Genomic DNA, 18,994 nt, shown 5'->3' on the forward strand with positions numbered 1-18,994 from the left:
TTTGAACTAAGCTCCCCAGAAGCCAATTCAAAGAGGGAAACACAATTATTACGTAGCTCCTAATGGCCATAAAGTAAAATGAGACTAGAGTTTCCAGAGAAGCCCATATGTTTCTTTTCCTGAGACCTGGAAGGAGTTCTCCTCTGGTTCCCATTGATTGGAAATGGTGTGATAAAGTGAACATCTCAACCACACCACACCCTTACCATCAATACAGGTTTCATAGGATTCATTCATTTCTTCCCTTGTCAGGCAGAATCCATCAGAGCAATGCACCGTGCACCATGCCCGTCGGTCTGGCTTCACACAGAGAAAGATTCTACCGCAATCATGAAATAGGCGTACACATACTCCTCCATCAAACTGACACTAAGAAGTCCCTCCCTCCACCTGTCTTTGGTATATAGAGCGCGCATAACTGTGAGTTCAATGCTGTTATACGCTTAACATTGTAGCCATTGGGGCTGCTGATTAAGAGCACATTACAGCAGAATACTCATGGCTAGAACATGCCTGTCTCCCCACAGGGAGGGATGATTAAACAGCTCATGATTCTTTTCTCTGGTCCCCATTTCTTAGATTCCATAAAGCCCACCCCCTTCTGCAGCACATTCTTCCTTCCGATGGGGCCCAGTACCATGGATTGGATTTTTGCTCCGTTAGTTACAGTCTAGGAGTCCCTGGGTAGCACAAATGGTTAAGCTTTCTACTACTAACCAAAAGGCTGGCGGTTCGATCCCACCCAGAGATGCCTCTGAAGAAAGACCTGGCGATCTGCTTCTGAAAGGTCACAGCCTTGAAAACCCTATAGAGCAGTTCTACTGTGCACACATGGATTTGTCATGAGTGGGAGCCAACTTGGAGGCAGCTAACAATGACAACAGTTATGGTCTCCATCCAGGCATGCTTCCCTGGGGTTACCCTTTGACTGGATTTATTTACTCCTGAATTTCCTTAGCACCATCTGTGATTCCTTCCACAGATGGAGCCTCTCATTCACTGCATACAGATTCTCCACAGCTTTTCCGTGGGTGATTAACTTCCATCTAACTTCTCAAGAAGTCCTTTACTAGCTGTGTGACTTTAGGCAAGTTACTTAACCTCTTTGAGCTATCTTTTCATCTTTTATAATGTTGATAATGCCTACCTCGAAGAGCTGTTTGGAATTACAGTAGCTGTAATAATAGTAACAGCAGCAAAAGTTGATTGAGTTCTTATTGTGCCAGGCACTGTGCTGAGCATTTAACATGTAAATATTTGGTTGAGTCATCTCAACAACCCTATCTCATGGAGGAATCTGATTATCCCCATTTTTGCAGATCAGGAAACTGAGGCTTAGAGAGTTTAGCGCCTCGCCCATTAGCTGCAGTAGTTACAACTATAATTATTCAATGTCACGAGAAAGGCACCAAGTACATGGGAGTTCAATGGAGGAGCCAGGAAAGGCTTCTTGAACAATGAGTCATTTGCAAATGGATGGCCATGTTTGTTTTGTTTCTTTTTTTTTATAGTAAACTTAGAACTGTATATGCTCCTGGAAAAAAAAAAATTCAAACAATTTGAATTGTAAACTATGTACAGAGTAAAAAGTTGAAAAACCCTCCAAAGCTTTCCCCTGCTAAAAATCCAAACACATTGCCCTCCAGTCAATTCTGACTCATAGTGACCCCGTAGGACAGAGTAGAACTGCCCCATAGGGTATCCAAGGCTGTAATCTTTGGAAGCAGACTGCCACATCTTTCTCCCGTGGAGCTGCTGGTGAGTTAGAACCAACAACCTTTCAGTTAGCAGCCGAGACCATAACCACTTAATCACGAGAGCTCCCTTTCCACAATAGCTGAATACAATTCTTGACAGACCTTTGTCCATCATCTGTATTGTTTTATTTTGGGGGGGGGGGGGAGGTATCAATTTTTTCTTTTCTGATTTTCACTAAAAAGATTGCTTTTTGTCTTGTTGTTTCAGCCCCTCCACTAGTTTAAAACATGGACCTTCAAGTTCTAGTCTAATTTGTGGTTACCCTTTGATTTTTTATCCATTGTGTATTTCTTTTTTAAAAGCATTTTTCTTTATTTTTATTGTGGTAAAATATATACAACAAATTTGCCATTCTAACTATTTTTAGGTACAAACCTGCAGCTGCATAGCATCTGTTCAAGCAACATCTGACGGCATATACCTGCATGGTTGGGTGCGCGGCCTCCCAAGGATGCCCACGGCCTGACTTGGCAGTGAGCCAGCCCTGCCACGCCCCCTCTCACCTGCCACTGGGAGGAGTGGGAGCCCAATCCTGCTCCAGAGAGCCCAAGGTCACCAAGACCATTCCCTGGTTGCCCCAGCTGGTACCCAGAGACTCCTTGCCATGAATGACCTTCACCGGCTGCTGGGGCGGGTGGAACCCCACCTGGGACCCCACCCAGCACTCACCTGAGGCAAACACAGCAGGAGTTCTCTAGGCCATGGGCCACACAGCAGCCCCCAGGCTGGTGCGTCACTCGGACCCAGGTGTTCCAACAATGTCCAAATCACAGAAGGTCCTATTTCAGAGAACCTACCATGGATGTTAATTGATGCATGACTGTATACGGTTCAGTAACCAATGTTCTGCAACCATCATACCCTTTGATTTTTAACAAAGCTATTTTTTATTTAACATCAAAGATTAATCAGTCTTCCCCTTGAACCAAGCTTCTTTCACTTCTTTCTTCCTCCTATTTCCCTCATCCAGGTTTTGTTCAAATCTCCCGGAATTGGAATTTCTGGTGAATGAATAAAATATTTAATAGGTGGGGGAAGAAAAGGTAGGTGGGAAACAGGAGCAAGGGTGCAAAGCAGCCAGCCAAGAGCTCAAGGAGTGGGCACAGTGGTTGGACTGGGCAGGGGGCCTGGTGCATTCATTCATTCATCCATTCATTTATTGGCTCTGCAAACACTCTCTGACTACCAACAGTGGTGCCTGCCCTCGTAGAGAGCAGGGCCCAGTGTGAGGAGTAAAAGCAAACCAAACCCGTTGCTGTAGTCAATTCCAACTCATGGAGATCCCAAGAGTTAGAAGAGAATTGCTCCATAGGGTTTTCTTGGCTGTAATCCTAATGGAAGCAGATCACCAGGCCTTTTCTTCCACAAAACCACTGGGTGTGTTTGACCTGCCAACCTTTAGGATAATTGTTGCCGTTAGCTGCCTAGCTGTCATCAAGTTGACCCCAACATCAAGTTGACCCCACGTGTTACAGAGTAGAACTGAGCTCCATAGGGTTTTCTTGGCTGTAATCTTTACAGAAGCAGATTGCCAGGCCTGTATTCTGTGGCACTTCTGGGTGAGTTTGAACCACCAACCTTCAGGTTAGCAGTCGATCTCAAACCATTTGTGCCACCCGGGGACCTTTTGGGGTGAGGAGTAGGGGGAGCCAGAGTTGACCACACATGAATGACCTTCATTGGAAGCTCCAGGCTCTGCAACCAGCAACATACCTGAGCAGGGAGTGATCTGATGGGAGCTGTCGTTTAGAATGGACCAAGCCTGTAGGTATGAGACCAATTAGGAGACTGTTGTAACCATCTGGGTGGGAGGCCTCGAGAATTCCCACTTGAGAAAGAAAGACATAAACAGGAAACACATTTAACAATTAAACAAAACACCTCCCTTGCACATCAAGCACTCTGAGCCAGGCCCCACAGAACTGTCAGAGGAGTCATTTTCTCCCCTGGGTACCTGCCCCACGGAGTCCACCTTGGCAACTGCGAAGCCAGGTAGACTTGCTGTCAGGGTTCATAACTGCCCTTTTCTGCACCATTTCTCACCTGTTTCAAGCTCCCAGATCATCAAACTCTATCCCTTCAGTAATCCACACTTCAAAAAAAAAAAAAAAAAAACCCAAACACACTGCCATTGAGTTGATTCCGACTCATAGCTACCCTATAGGACAGAGTAGAACTGCTCCATAGGGTTTCCAAGGCTGTAATCTTTACAGAAGCTGACTGCTACATCTTTCTCCGGCAGGTTCTAATGGTTGACCTTTAGGTTAGCAGCTGAGCACTTAACCACTGTACCACCAGGGCTCTTTCATCCACACTTAATTCCCTCCAATCCCTTCGCTCAAGCAGAGAAATCATTGGAAAAGGCAGGTAAAAAAACAAACCAAACCCACTGTCGTCAAGTTTATTCCAACTCATAGCAACCCTATAGGACAGAGTAGAACTGCCCAATAGAGTTTCCAAGGGGCACCTGGCAGATTCTAATTGCCATCCTCTTGGTTAGCAGCCGTAGCACTTAACCACTATGCCACCAGGGTTTCCAAAAGGCAGATATGATCCCGTTAATTTCCTGATTAAAATCCTGAGTTCCCATGGTTCTTCAGATAAGGATAAAAACCAAAATCCTTAAGAGAACCGACATAGGCCCTCCCCTCAGCCTCTCTCTGCTGCCCTCTGGCTTCCTTCAGATCTGGAATGCTCCAGGTTGTGCCCTTCAGGCACTTCACGAAGGTGCTCCTTCTTCCCCAAAGGCGCCTGGCCACCACCACCATCCCTCGCCCCCACTTCTCACACACACAAGTCCTTCCATAGCGCATCACTATTTTAAATTAAATATTCTTTGTGGAAACACTTGACAATGTCTATGAGGGCAGTGGTGGTTCGGTGTTAGAATTCTTTCCTTCCATTCTTGCCTTCCATGTGGGAGACCCAGGTCTGATTACCAGTCAATGCCCTTCACGCACAGCCACCATCCAACCGTCAGTGCAGGCTTAACAATTTCCTAGTTGCTATATTTTTTTTATTTATGATACTGAACAAGGTCTCCAGGTGGTGTAAATGGTTTGCACTAACCACAGTTTGAGCCTACCCAGCAGCACCCCAAAAGAAAGGCCTGATGATCTGCTTCCATAAGACCCACAGTCAAGAAAAAGAAAACCCTGTGGAGCTCAGTTCTACTCTCAGAATCAAGTCAACAGCAACAGGATGGCGAACAGGTTTCAGCGAACTCGTAGACTAAGACAGACACAAAAGATGATTGTGACATAAAAGAATGAAATTTTTATGATAGTAATTAAAAGGAAACTGTTCCCTTTGTTTCTTCTATTAATTATGTGTCTCTTTACAAAGCAGGGATAAGTGCTTACTTGCATCTATGTAAGCAGAGAAAAACAAAGGGGATGGTACAAAGTCAAGTAGCCCCACTCTAGGCAGGAACTTTAGCAGAAAAAAGATTTGACAAGAGCTGATGTCAGGCAATAATGAAAGAGAAGACAATTTCAATAGTATGTGTCAAGGCAATAAATTAACCAAAAAGATCACTAAAAAGGAGAGCTAATCAAGTCAACTCCATTCCTCATCGCCAAGAAGATTAAATCCAGATTGCCCGCTGTTATGGATTGAATTGTGCTCCCCCCACAAAAATATATATATGTGTGTGTGTGTTATAAATCCTAATGCCTACATCTGTGGTTATAATCTCATTTAGGAATATGTTTTCTTTGTTAATGAGGCAGTATTAGCATAGGGTATGTGTTAAATCAATCTCTTTTGAGATATAAAAGAGCAGTCGAAGCAAAAAAGCACAGCTGGGGTAAGATAGATGCCATGTTACATGAGATCTCCAAGGAACCAAGAAACAGAAGCTGAAAAGAGGCAACGATCTTCCCCTAGAGACAACAGAGAGAGAAAGCCTTCCTCTGGAACTGGCTCCATGAATTTGGACTTCCAGTCTCCCAAACTGTGAGAAAATAAATTTCTGTTTGTTAAAGCCACTCACTTGTAGTATTTCTGTCTTAGCAGCACTAAGTAGTTAAGGCACCCACTATTTATAATAAAATACAAATAAGGAATGCATAAGTTTTCATAGTGCTAATAGGTCAACTCAGTATATCATAATGAGAGAAAAATGGATTATGTAATACTGGTCAAGAAAGGTTTTTAAGGTATGTTACATTAGGGGGAGAAAATAGGTTGAAAAATTCCAAAATCTAAATATGAAAGGTGTGCATCTTAAATAATTTTATTCCACAATGTGACTCCAATTCACACTCACTGGGATAACTATAGTAAAAAAGGCAGACAGTAGCAATGTTGGCAGATACAGAGAAACCACAGCCACTTTGGAAGAGTTTGGCAACTCCTCAAAAGGATAAATGTAGAATTACCAAAATGACCCAGCAATTTCACTCCTAGGTATACACTCAGGAAAAATGAAATACATGTCCACACAAGAACTTGTGCATGAATATTTATAACAGCCAAAAAGTGGAAACAACCCCAAATGTCCATCGGCTGTTGAATGGATCAGTGAAATGTAGCCTATCCATACAATTTCACTTTCAGCAAGTAAGGTTGTGTCATGTGCATAAGGAAGGTTTTTAATGGCTGCAACAATGGGCTCAAGCATAACAATGATTGTGAAGAAACAGCAGGACCAGGTAGTGTTTCGTTCTGTTGTACATAGGGTCACTATGAGTCGGAACAGACTGGAAGGCACCTAACAACACTAACAACAGCATCCATACAATGGAATATTATTCGACAGTGAAAAGGAATAAAATACTGATACATGTTATGCCATGGATGAACTTTGAAGACATTAGGCTAAGTGACAGAAGCCAGTCACAAATTACTTCATATATAGGATTCTATTCATATGAAATGTCCATCATAGGCATATTGGTGATTACCTAGGGCTGTAGTTGGGGAGGAAGGGGGAATGACTGCTAATGAGTATGGAATTCTTCTGGAGTGATGAAAGTGTTCTAGAATTGATTGTAGTGTTGTTACCCAACCCTGTGAATGTACTAAAAAGCAACCTGAATTGTACGCTTTCAATTGTTGGATTGAATAGTATGTAAATTATATCTCAAGAAAGCTGTTTGTTTGTTTGTTTGTTTGAAAGCTTTTTTTCTTTTAAAGTTAACTAAACCCACTGCTGTCAAGTCGATTCCGACTCATAGCGACACTATAGGACAGAGTAGAACTGCCCCATAGAGTTTCCAAGGAGCACCTGGTGGATTTGAACTGTGGACCTCTTGGTTAGCAGTAGTAGCACTTAACCACTATGCCTCCAGGGTTTCCTTAAAGTTAACTAGTGAAGTTTAATTAGAAGCAGCAGCAGCAGCTCAGGCTGAGGACTTGCAGCTCGAAAGTGAATCACCATGAATTGTGTAACCAGGCCTCATGTCCGACTGAGACTCAATGGTCAAAACGCAGAACGTGCAGTGTTGCTTGGTCTGAGATGATATTTGGTTTCCTTTGGATATACAAGGATTACTGAAATCTCAGAATGTTATAAAAATAAAAAATATGGATATTCTACCAAGAATGGAAGAAGAAGAAGAAGAAGGAAGAGAATGAATAAACAAATTTAAATCCATCATACTAATTGCTGGAGAAAGACATCATGCTTGGGAAAATACAGGGTCAGTGAAAAAAAGGGAGACCATCCATGAGATGGACTGACACAGTGGCTGCAACAATGGGATCAAACATAGCAACAACTGTGAGGATGGTGTAGAACCAGGCAACATTTCATTCTGTTATATGTAAGGTTGCCTAGTCCTGCACCATGTTTGTGATTGTTGGTGTGTTTGAATGCACTATCGTGGCAATTGCATCAGTCTCTCTCATGGAGGGCTTCCCTGATTTTCACTGAACCTACTTTACCAAACATGATGTCGTTTTCTAGTGACTGGTCTTTCCTGATGACATGTACAAAGTAAGTGAGTCTAAGTCTCTCCATCCTTGCGTCTAAGGAACATTCTGGTTGTATTTCTTGCTTTCTGGAAATGAAGACGACTTGAAGCACTTATTGATAAAGGTTAAAGATTACAGTCTTTACCTCTGGTGTCTTAAACGCTAGCAATTGGCCATCTAAGATGCATCAATTGGTCTCAACCCACCTGGACCAAAGGAGAATGAAGAACACCAAGGACACAAGGCGATTACGAGCCTAAGAGACAGAAAGGACTGCATAAACCAGAGACTATATCAGCCTGAGACCAGAAGAACTAGATGGTGCCCAGTTACAACCGATGACTGCCCTGACAGGGAACACAACAGAGAACTCCTAAGGGAGCAGGAGAGCAGTGGGATTAATGCAGACCCCAAATTCTCATAAAAAGACCAGACTTAGTGGTCTGAATGAGACTAGAAGGACCCCAGTGGTCATGGCCCCCAGACCTTCTGTTGGCCTAGGACAGGAACCATTCCCAAAGCCAACTCTTCAGACATGGATTGGACTGGACAATGGGATGGAGAGGGATGGTGGTGAGGAGTTAGCTTCTTGGATCAGGTGGACACTTGAGACTGTGTTGCCATCTCCTGTCTGGAGGGGAGACGAGAGGGTAGAGAGGGTTAGAAGCTGGCGAAATGGACACGAAAAGGGAGAGTGGAGGGAGGGAGTCGGCTGTCTCATTAGGGGGAGAGCAATTGAGAGTATGTAGCAAGGTGTATGTAAGTTTTTGTGTGAGAGACTGGCTTGATTCATAAACTTCCACTTAAAGCACAATAACAATTAAAAAAAAAAAAGATTACGGCCTTTAGTATGGACTACACCTGAATGTGAAGAAAGTGGAAATCCTCACAACCAAACTGATGAACAACGTCATGATAAATGGAGAAGAAATTGAAGTTGTCAATGATTTCATTTTTTTTTTTAATAACATTTTATTATGTTCCTGGTGAAAGTTTACATAGCAAATTAGGTTCCCATTTGACAACTTCTACACAAATTTTTCAGTGACATTAGCTACATTTTTCACAATGTGTCAATATCCTCTTTAATTGTGTTCTGGCTGTTCCATTTCTGGTACTCTAGTTTCCCTGCTCCCTTATTGTCTCATCTTTGCTTTGGAGTAATTACTGAACTTTTGGCTTCATATAGCTGTTTTTTTAATGGAACACTGTACTCGCGAGTAATATTGTTTATTTTGTGTGCCAATCTGTTATTTCACTAAAAGATGATCTCAGGGGATAGTTTTGGTAGAAGGTAATGATTTCATACTAGTTGTACCAACGGTCAACATCCACAAAAGCAGCAGTCGAGTATTTAGATCCAAACCAAACCCGTTGCCATCAAGTCAATTCCGACTCATAGCAACCCGATAGGACAGGGTAGAACTGCCCCATAGTTTCCAAGGAGCGCCTGGTGGATTCGAACTACTGACCTTTTGGTTAGCAGCCTTAGCACTCAACCACTATGCCACCAGGTTTTCCAAGTATCTAGATAGAGGAACGTTAATTGTTTAAAGCTTTAATGTTCATTATTTTATAAATTCATCAGAGTAACAAATTTAGGTTGAGTGCACTAATACAGCAGATTAAGGTGCCCTGGTGGCGCAGCGGTTAAAGCGTTTGGCTCCTAACTGAAAGGTTGGCAGTTCAAACCCACCAGCTGCTCTGCAGGAAGAAGATATGCTTTCAGTCTACTTCTGAAAAGATTTACATCCTTGGAAACCCTGTGGGGCAGTTATACTCTGTCCTACAGGGTCGTTATGAGTCGGAATGGACTCAGGGGCAGCGGGTTGGTTTGGTAATACAGCAATTAGTTTTATCTTTCTAGGCTCACCACCTTTATCTCTGTTCATCACTAACTGGGGTAGTTGCTCTGAATTCGTCATGTTGGCATATCACAGTGAACAGAACTTGAAGCAATGGGATACAGGAGAGGTGAGTTTTGATGCGGTGAGGCCAGAGGGAAAGTCCAGCTCATGGAACCAGGTCAGACCTCAGCCAGAGTGAATAGTAGTAGACGGCCCTGGGTAGCCAGCAAGCAGTTTGAGACCTACTAGCATAGGAAAAGGACACTGAGAAAGTAAACAATTTCCACTCCATCAGTCATGACTACAATCATGAGGCCAAGAAGAATTAAAAAAAAAAAACCCATTGCCATCGAGTCGATTTTGACTCATAGTGACCCTATAGGACAGAGTAGAACCCCCCCCCCAATATGATTTCTAAGGAGCACCTGGCAGACTTGAACTGCTGACATTTTGGTTAGCAGCCATAGCTCTTAACCACTATGCCACCAGGGTTTCCAAAAGGACTCAATGGTCTCAAAATTATCTTACAACTTTTCCCTATCATCCTCCCACATTGGAACTTGTCTAGCTGGACATCATCTGAGACCAAAATTATTTGCACATCAGCCCACCCCACTCTTTTAGAACAAAAAATGACTGTAGCACTAGCTTTTCCTGCTACTTTGGGATAAGCCATATACATCCTGTTGGTCTATATGGGGCCAGTAACAACTCCTAGAACAGCCATGAGAGTGTTCCTACCCCAGTGTTATGGATTGTGTGTCACAAAAAAGTGTGTCAACTCAGCTAGTCCATGACTCCCAGTATTGCATAAATGTCCACCTTTTTGTCATCTGATGTGATTTTCCTATGTGTTGTAAATCCTACCTCTACGATGTTAAGGAGGTAGGATTAGTGGCAGTTATGTTAATGAGGCAGGACACTATCTACAAGATTAGGTTGTATCTTAAGTTAATCTCTTTTGAGATATAAAAAAGAGAAGCAAGTAGAGAGGCATGGGAATCTCATACCACCAAGAAAGTAGTGCCAGGAACAGAGCACATCCTTTGGATCTTGTATCCCTGTGCTGAGAAGCTCCTAGACCAGTGGAAGATTAATGACAATGACCTTCCTCCGAGCTGACAGAGAGAGAAAGCCTTCCCCTGGAGCTGGTGTCCTGAATTTGAACTTCTAGCCTACTAGACTGTGAGAGAATAAAATTCTATTTGTTAAAGCCATCCACTGGTGGTATTTCTGTTATAGCAGCCCTAGATAACTAAGACACCCGACCATAGCTAGGTCTCTGAGACTTGAAGCTCCCACTATCCTCCTGCTATCTGGCCCCTGGACTCTACAGGCTCTGTGACCAGGGATGAAACTAAAAACCCTGGTTTGTGACTGATCTTCCTTCTTGAGGGATTGTGTGTGCTCACTCTCACATGTGAGAGTATGAGTAAGTAAAGCTGAGAGTCTCCTAAGTTGTGCTCACGAGGCTCCTGCCAGTCAAAAGGTGAATGCCCACCTAGGAGACATGAGGAAGACAATAGGGATATCCTTCCAACTGAATAGTAAGAGCCCAAAAGGTAGGCATCTGGTCTAGAGAAAGAGATAAAATGAGAACCAGACTGCTGGCCTTCAGGTGACATAGAAAGATGGGAGAAAATTGACTTGTCGGAGGAAGGACTCCAAGTCGTGATAGAGCTGGGGAGCCTGGGCTGGGAGAATCTTTCACTTGCTCTGCGGGGTATGCCCACCCAGGCTTGCAGTTTCCAACATTACCATAGCCAAGCTTCACCTCTTACCAGCTATATGGACTTGGGCAAATTACTTAATCTTGCTGAGCCTCAGTTTCTTCTTCTGTAAAATGGAAATAAGAGAAACTGCATCCCGGATTTGTGAGGATTAATTGAAATAACCCCGTAGCTCATGGTAAATATATAAGAACCCATACCCGTTGCCGTCGAGTCGATTCCAACTCACAGCTACCCTAGAGGACAGAGCAGAACTGCCCCCATGGCATTTCCAAGGGATAGCTGGTGGATTCAAACTGCAGACCTGATATATAATAAAGGAAGCTATTATTGTTATTACCCAAGGGTGTACATGTAAGTGAAAAACATCTGACTGAGTGAACACAGTTTCTTGGTGGAATCAAGTATTTAAATGAGAAGCCAACTTGCCCCTCTTGATCCTGGAATCATTCTTTTGTAACTGACTCTTGGGGGAAGTGTCCCATCAATCTTAACAGTCAACTGTGCAGCCAACTTCACCAGACCAGCCACCTGCTGTGGGGCTAAGAACTACCCTGCCACTTGGTCCCACTAGGAAGGCCTCATTGGGACAGTTTATTGCATTATAATCAATCCCTACAAATACTGAAAGTTTTTCAGTCTCTAAAGCACTTTACCATTATACTAACTGTATGTTACCATTTTAACTACCTTGTGAGGTAGGCTGGACATCTGCCTTCATCCCATTTTATAGATGAGAAAACTAAGGCTCACCTAAGCTGACAGAGCAGGTAAAGCAGAGCAGTGCAGGCACACAGAAGGGGAACCTGGGTCTTCTAACTTCTAGACAAGTGCTTTTTTCACTGTAGAACCTCACCTCCCAGGAAAGGAGAGATGGCTCCTACTACTCCAGCTGCCACTTCCACCACTACTAAAAACATACAAATTAGCACACCAGCATCTACCCCTACTGCAAACCTTGTTGTTGTTTTCAGTTGCCCTCCAGCTGGTTCTGCCTCATGGCGACCCTGTGTACAACAGATCCAAACATTACCCGGCCCCATGCCATCCTTGTTATCACCAGCATGCTTGAGTTCATTGCTGCTTTCCAACCTTGAAGGCTCATCTTCCAGTACTACATTGCACAATACTCTGCTGTGATCCATAGGGTTTTCATTGGCTGATTTTCAGAAGTACATGGCCAGGCATTTCTTCCTAGCCTGTCTTAGTCTGGAAACTCCGCTGAAACCTGTCCACCATGAGTGACCCTGCAGGTATTGGAAATACTGGTGGCATATCTTCCAGTATCACAGCAGCATATAAGCCACCACATAACAAACTGACAGATGGCTGCAAATCTTAAAACTTTTATTATATCACAGATTTCTGACCACTTTCCTATTTTTAGCAACAACTGACCTTGAGCCGAAGACCAGTCTGACAAGGCTGACCACAGCTACCCCAGGACCCTCCACTGTTGTAGCCTCAGCACCTGCCAGCCATTGACACTACGGGACAAATTTTATTCCCTTGGCTCAGAGTTACCTCTGTGCAATCCTTGGATCACTTCCATCTTTGGGCTTCAGCATTTCCCCTTTACAATGGGCCCAGCAGTGCCTGCCCAGTAAAATTGTTGTGAACCTTAGCTGGAAAGATGTGTGTGAAAGCACCTCACCCAAAGTCGTGCACGTAGTAGGTGCCCAGGAAAATTTAGTTGGTTTGGGTTTGTTTGTTTAAATTGCATACTGTACTTGAACACTCCCTGAACAGAAAATGAGAAAAATTAGGTCTGAGTCACTGACTTTGTCACTTATTAGCCGTGTAAACTTCTGTTAGCTGTTTAATCTCTCTGCACTTCAGTTTTCTCATCCGTCAAAAGATGAAGGAGATCTTATGATACCTTCCTCACAGATTGTTGTTGTGTGCCCATCAAACTGATTTTTGACTCAACATGACAGAGTAGAACTGCCTCATAGAGTTTTCTAGGCTACAATCTCTATGGCCAGATCTTTCTCCCACAGAGTTACTGGGTGGGTTCGAACCACTAACCTTTCAGTTAGCAGCCAAGAACTTAACCATTGTGCCACCAGGGCTCTTTACCTCACAATGAGAGTTAAATGAAGCAATGCACACAGCATTTTATGAGCTGAAAGGGGCTTCGCGAGGTTTGTAAGGAAATGTCAGTGAGGCCCAGGAAAGGCCACAACAAAGGTCTGCATCAGTATTAGACTGAGTGTAGCCACATGGCTCAGGAATAAGTTGGAAGAAGAGAGAAAACCGTGAGGCTCAGCGAGCCAGAGAGAGCATTCATCCATCCGTTCAGTGATTACTGAGTGCCTACCATGGCCCAGGAAGCCCTGGTGGTGCAGTGGTTAAGAGCTTGGCTGCTAACCAAAAGGTCAGCAGTTCAAATCCACCAGCCACTCCTTGGAAACTCTATAGGGTAGTTCTACTCTGTCCTACAGGGTCGCTATGAGTTGGAATTGACCCAACGGCAATGGGCTACCATGGCCCAGACACTGTTCTCAGCAAACAAAATAAGACAAAGTCCCTGTCCTCATGGGCCTTACACTCTAGCAGGTGTGGGGAAGAGAGGAGGGGAGTGCTGACACAGACTTTAATAGTGAAAATAGGAGTAACTATTGAGAGGAACCACTGCTCGTCTGTCAATTTGTTGTGCTATTGTGGCTTGTGTGTTGTTGTTATGACACTGGAAGCCATGTCACTGGTATTTCAAATACCAGCAGGGTTACCCATGATGGACAGGTTTCAGTGGAGCTTCTAGACTAAGACAGACTAGGAAGAAAGTTTTGGCAATACTTCTGAATATTAGTCAGTGAAAACTGTATGATCACAATAGAACATTGTCTGGTGTAGTGATGAAAGATGAGCCCCCTAGGTTGGGAAGCACTTAAAATACAGAGTGGGCACAACAACGGACTTGAGCATACCAACAATTGTGAAGATGGCCCAGGACAGGGCAACGTCTGGTTCTGTTGTACCTGGGGTCACCGTGAATCAGAGCAGACTAGATGGCAACTAACAACAATAGAGAGGGGGGCAACCAGAAAGAGGGGCAGAAGAGGGATGAGCCAACCAGTCTGAGAGAATGAACTCGGGCTTGTGACAGAGACAGGCACTGTCAACAGGCCAGCCGGCCTTAACCACCAGAAGAAACCAAGCAAACCAAGGAAGCCCAAGGTGGGAAAAGAATTGAGTAAAGAGGCTGAGGGGATAAAGGAGGGAGTGTGGTGGTGATAAAGGTGGGCTGGTGGGGAAGGCACCCCGAGAGGGAATTCTCCATGCAGGGTGGGGATCCTGACAGACACTGGGAGAGGAGAATGTTCTGAAAACACTTCTGGTGCTGGTATATTATCTTCCCCCTGCCTTCCTTCCCTCCAACAGGCCCAATTCCTAGGACCTGGGGTATTCCACAGGCTGTGAGGAGGGTGCACACACCTGGACCCCTAGGGTAAAGTGTACGGTTGGGGAAGAGAATACAGACCTCCTCCAGAGGCGTGACCTGGAAGCCTCACCATCTCCATCCAGCTCCTGTCAACTCCATCCGCACTTTCTTAGAGTGACCCTCCCCTCCCTCCAACTCCTGTAAGGGATCCTGGGAATTGCAAAGGGAGGGCATGGAGACCACAGTGTGACTAAGGCAAGAGAAAGTGTCATCGCTTGGGAACAAAAGCATCAAATGCCACTGCAGGTGGGATTCTTGGCTCCAAAGTTTTTCTCTCCCTCTCCCCTCTCACTTTCTTTTCTTCCTTTATCAAGGCCCACTATTTATTCAATAAGTGTTCAAAGACTGCGGCTCTTTGGGGCACAATGTGCTAACTGATGTGTGTAAGGGAGAAGACCCACTTCCAAGAACTTCCCAGAGCTGAAAAGCTAAGCATCAACAATACAGCTTTCTCTGACTCCCTGTGTCTCTGGGAATTGAAGGGTGTTCAAAGAGTGTCCAGTCCCTTCCTGGCCCTGGAACTAACTTCCTGGACTCAGCCCTCTTTCTGCCACAGGTGCCACCTCAATTAGTCCTGCCTCCCCTCCTCCCTTCTTCAGGTTCCAGGACAATTCCAGAGTTGGCTCTCCCACTCCACCAGAGTGAGACAATGAGGCTCCACCCTCAAACACCTGGGCCTTAATCTTTTGCAAAGAATGCGGGGGACGGGAGGAGAGCATCTGGAGGGGACCAAAGAGGGACTGAACATGGCAAGAAAGGATAAAACCCACTTCAGTTTATGGCCAGAAAAAAAGACACTGAGAGAAGCCGATTCCATAACCACTTGTGTTTTATTGTTGATCTGTGCAGAGGGGCAGGGGAGGCAGTGAGAAGTCGGGGTAACGCTGGGAGACGGGCTGATAGAATCTTAATGAGGTTCATACTGCAAGGGCAGGGGGCAGGACTCCCTTCTGTGACTTCCAGTTTAGGGTTCCCCTCCCCACCCCATCACACTCCTAACCCCACTGTGACCGAGGATCTTGAGAATTGGGGAAGCCAGCTGGAATATTCCAAGAAGAGCCAGGAGGGCGGAGAATTCTGGGAGGGAGTTGAGTATTGCTCCCTGGGGGTAGACGAATATTCCCCCAGGTAGCCCCCGGATACCGATTGATATTCCCCCAGCTGCCTCCTGGATATTGATTACTATTCCCCCAGCTGCCACCTGGATACCTATTGCTATTCCCCCAGCTAGAACCTGGGAATTGATTGTTGATTCCCCAGCTTCCTGCATGGGATGGTGGCATGGGCTTTGTCCCCCAGCCAGTTCCAGGACGTCCACCTCCCCAGGACACACAAGGATTCAGGGTCCCCCAGGGGTGACTAGGCAGCAGTGACTGACGGATTCTGTTGATGAGAGCACAGAGTGGGCGTAGGACAGGGATTTCCCCCTGGGCTCCCAGTGGACTAGGATGGGGTGGCCGTCTAAGCTCAGGGTCCTGGTGGAGGAGGGAAGCATCAGGGGGGACACCTGCAAAGTGTGCAGAAGAACCTTCAGGCAAAAGGCCACTGCCCAGAGGGAGGGCAACAGCACTAGCAAGGTAGGATAGTCCTTCTGGCAACAAGTCCCCGGGATGGTCCTCAACCGCAGCAGCCATCACAGGCCAAGGACCCTCAGGGGGCCAGGAGTCCACAGAGGGCAGCCCCTCCGGTGGCAGCCACTTCTGCACCCCAGAACCTCGTGCAGCCTGGGAGCCATCATACAGAGACATCCTCGGCTTCAGAGGACTCCTTGCTAAGCCATTAGACCCAGCATCTGGCTTGGGCTTCGGATGTTCAGAGTCAGAGGACCTGGCCAAGGAAGGTTGTCCAAGCAGAGGTAAGTTGGTCCCCAAGTCCAGGGGAACTTTCTCCTCCACTGCATTGATGCTTCGGGCAAAGAGACCTGAGGGAAAGGGAAGATAAAGCAACCAAGGGACTCACATATTTGGTCCCAATGCCCTCCCTTCTCAGATTCCCTGGTTTCCATCCTTTCCTACTCTATCTCTTCCTTCCCTCAGGGACCCAAGTGTGCATCCCTCCTGCTTTTATCCCTGCCCTTAATTCCAACTTCCCTGGGAGCCCCAGTACCCTTCTGCCCAAGGGTCAGGTACAGCCTCCATACCTTGGAGATGAAGACAGAATAATAGCAGGCCCAACAGAGCCCAGCTCCCAGCCATGCGGCCCTGCATCGTGCTCAGCTCTAGAATCTCCCTCAGCCCCAGGACTGCCAGACCTTTATCCTGCTCATGGGGTGGGGGACTGCAGAAACAGGCTGGGCCAGTGGTTTGAAGACAATAAATCTCCACATTCCACCCTCCTTCCTAATTCTATCTGTGCCAACAGGTGCCACTTGAATGTCCCAGAGGAAGCTGGGTGTCTCCCCACCCTGGCACCTTTCCTTGAACTCTGGGCCCCTTCCTGATCCAGGTGTCCTGGCTCAAAACTCATCACAGGTTGCCAGCCCTGCCCTTCCCTGATTCCCTATACCAAGTACAGGAAGACCATCACCCTTGGCGTCCCAATCACTTCAATCCATCTTCTTATTCTTAGCAATAGAAACACCCAATTCTCTTCTCTCTCCTTGGACTCCAGGTCTTCATCCCCTAGGACCTCTTTCTTAAGCATCCTCATATCTCCTTCACCTTGATCCCAATAAGTGAACTCCTGCATCTAGAGAAATAGACCTGGTTCCCATTCTTAAGAGATGATGGTGTTATCGGTTTCCTATTGCTGCTGTGAAGCCCTGGTGGTGCAATTGTTACGAGCTCAGCTGCTAACCAAAAGGTCAGCAGTTCGAATCTACCAGACGCTCCTTGGAAAACCTATGGTCCGGTTCTACTCTGTCCTATAGGGTCGTTATGACATAACAACAACAACAACAATGCTACTGTAAAAAATTACCACAACTTAATGGCTTGAAACAACAAAAGTTTGTGATCTTACGTTTCTGGAGGTCAGAAGTCCAAAACGAGTCTCACTGGGTCAAAATCAAGGTATCGTGAGGACTTCATTCCTCTCTGAAAGCTCTAGAAGAGAATCCATTTCTGTGCCTTTTCCAGCTTCGAAAGACCACTTGCTTGGGCTCATAGCCCCTCCCTCCATCTTCAAAGCGAGGAACAGCAGGCCAAGTTCTCACACTGTATCACTCTGACCTCCTTTCTCTTCTGCACTTACTGTAGACCCTTATGATCACATTGGATCCATCCAGATGATCCCAGATAATCTCCCTACTCTAAAGTCAGTTAATTATCAAACTCCATCTGCAACCTTAATTTCCCTTTGCCATGTAACCTAATATATTCACAGGTTCCAGGGGTTAGGATGTGGACATCTTCGCGGGGAGCATCATTCTGCCTATTACAGATGGTCAGTTGTGTCCACAGAGCTTAAGAGATCTAGAAAGAGAGCAGATGTTTCCAACTAACAGTAAAAAAAAAAAAAAAAAAAAACCGTAAAGGAGGGCATTTAAATGCTGCTTTTGAATGGCCATGAGTTGATATTTGTTGAAGCTGGGTGAGGGAAGCATAGGGTTTCATTGACTATTCTGTCTACTTTAAATATGTTTGAAACTCCTCCTGATAAAAAGTTTTGAAATGCCCTTGTTCTCTCCATTGCTTCTGGGAGGTCCCAAGACAGCATGTGCGGTTGCCTGAGGTCTAAACATCAGCTGTTAGCAGATTTTACTGCTCCACCCCCATCTATACCCCCTGCTGGCTAGCTATGGGAGGAGAGAAGAGTTCCTCTCCAGACTGGCCAGTGAGTGGAGGGCGGTGGCCTTTTGAGCGAAATCCACCATTTTTGCAAAAGATTTTAACCTTACCACACCCAGGACTAGAGGAAGCCTCACATCAGAGGTTGTCTCCCTCCTTGCTATTGCAGTCCATGAGCCTCTGATTCCTTTGACTCTTTTGGTGGCTGCCAGATGCTGGACCAAGGGAAACTCATTCATGATGACAGAAACTAGACTCTTTTGGAGTCCTGCTCTGTCCTCAGACAACCCTGCAGAGTGGCTGAGCTGCCCCAGGTCATTTCTGATCAATGTAATATGTTTCTGCTGGTTCAGGACTTGGACTTTCAACAGTCCTGAATTTGAGAACAAAGGGCAATGAATGGTTTGGTGGTAAAATTCTCACCTTCCATGAGGGTGACCCAGGTTTGATTCCCAGCTAATACACCTTATGCATAGCCACCACCCAACTCTTAGGGAGGCTTGGGTGTTGCTGTGATACTGAACAGATTTCAGCAGAGCTCCCAGACTAGGACAGACTAGGAGGAAA

At 45.4% G+C, this 18,994-nt stretch overlaps 1 protein-coding gene across 1 annotated transcript; it reads right to left on the reverse strand.

The window, feature by feature from the left end:
- Window positions 1–14,198: 14,198 nt before the first annotated feature.
- On the reverse strand, window positions 14,199–17,312 carry C1H6orf15 (chromosome 1 C6orf15 homolog). Its single transcript, XM_003422448.3, has 2 exons — window positions 16,840–17,312; window positions 14,199–16,620 (listed from the first exon to the last, which is right to left on the reverse strand). Exons 1-2 carry the CDS (start codon window positions 16,904–16,906, stop codon window positions 15,695–15,697), a joined length of 993 nt encoding a protein of 330 aa, XP_003422496.1. The 5' UTR covers window positions 16,907–17,312; the 3' UTR covers window positions 14,199–15,694.
- Window positions 17,313–18,994: the final 1,682 nt, after the last annotated feature.

This window comes from Loxodonta africana, chromosome 1 (assembly GCF_030014295.1).
Source record: "Loxodonta africana isolate mLoxAfr1 chromosome 1, mLoxAfr1.hap2, whole genome shotgun sequence".
In the NCBI taxonomy this organism is placed as follows: Eukaryota; Metazoa; Chordata; class Mammalia; order Proboscidea; family Elephantidae; genus Loxodonta; species Loxodonta africana.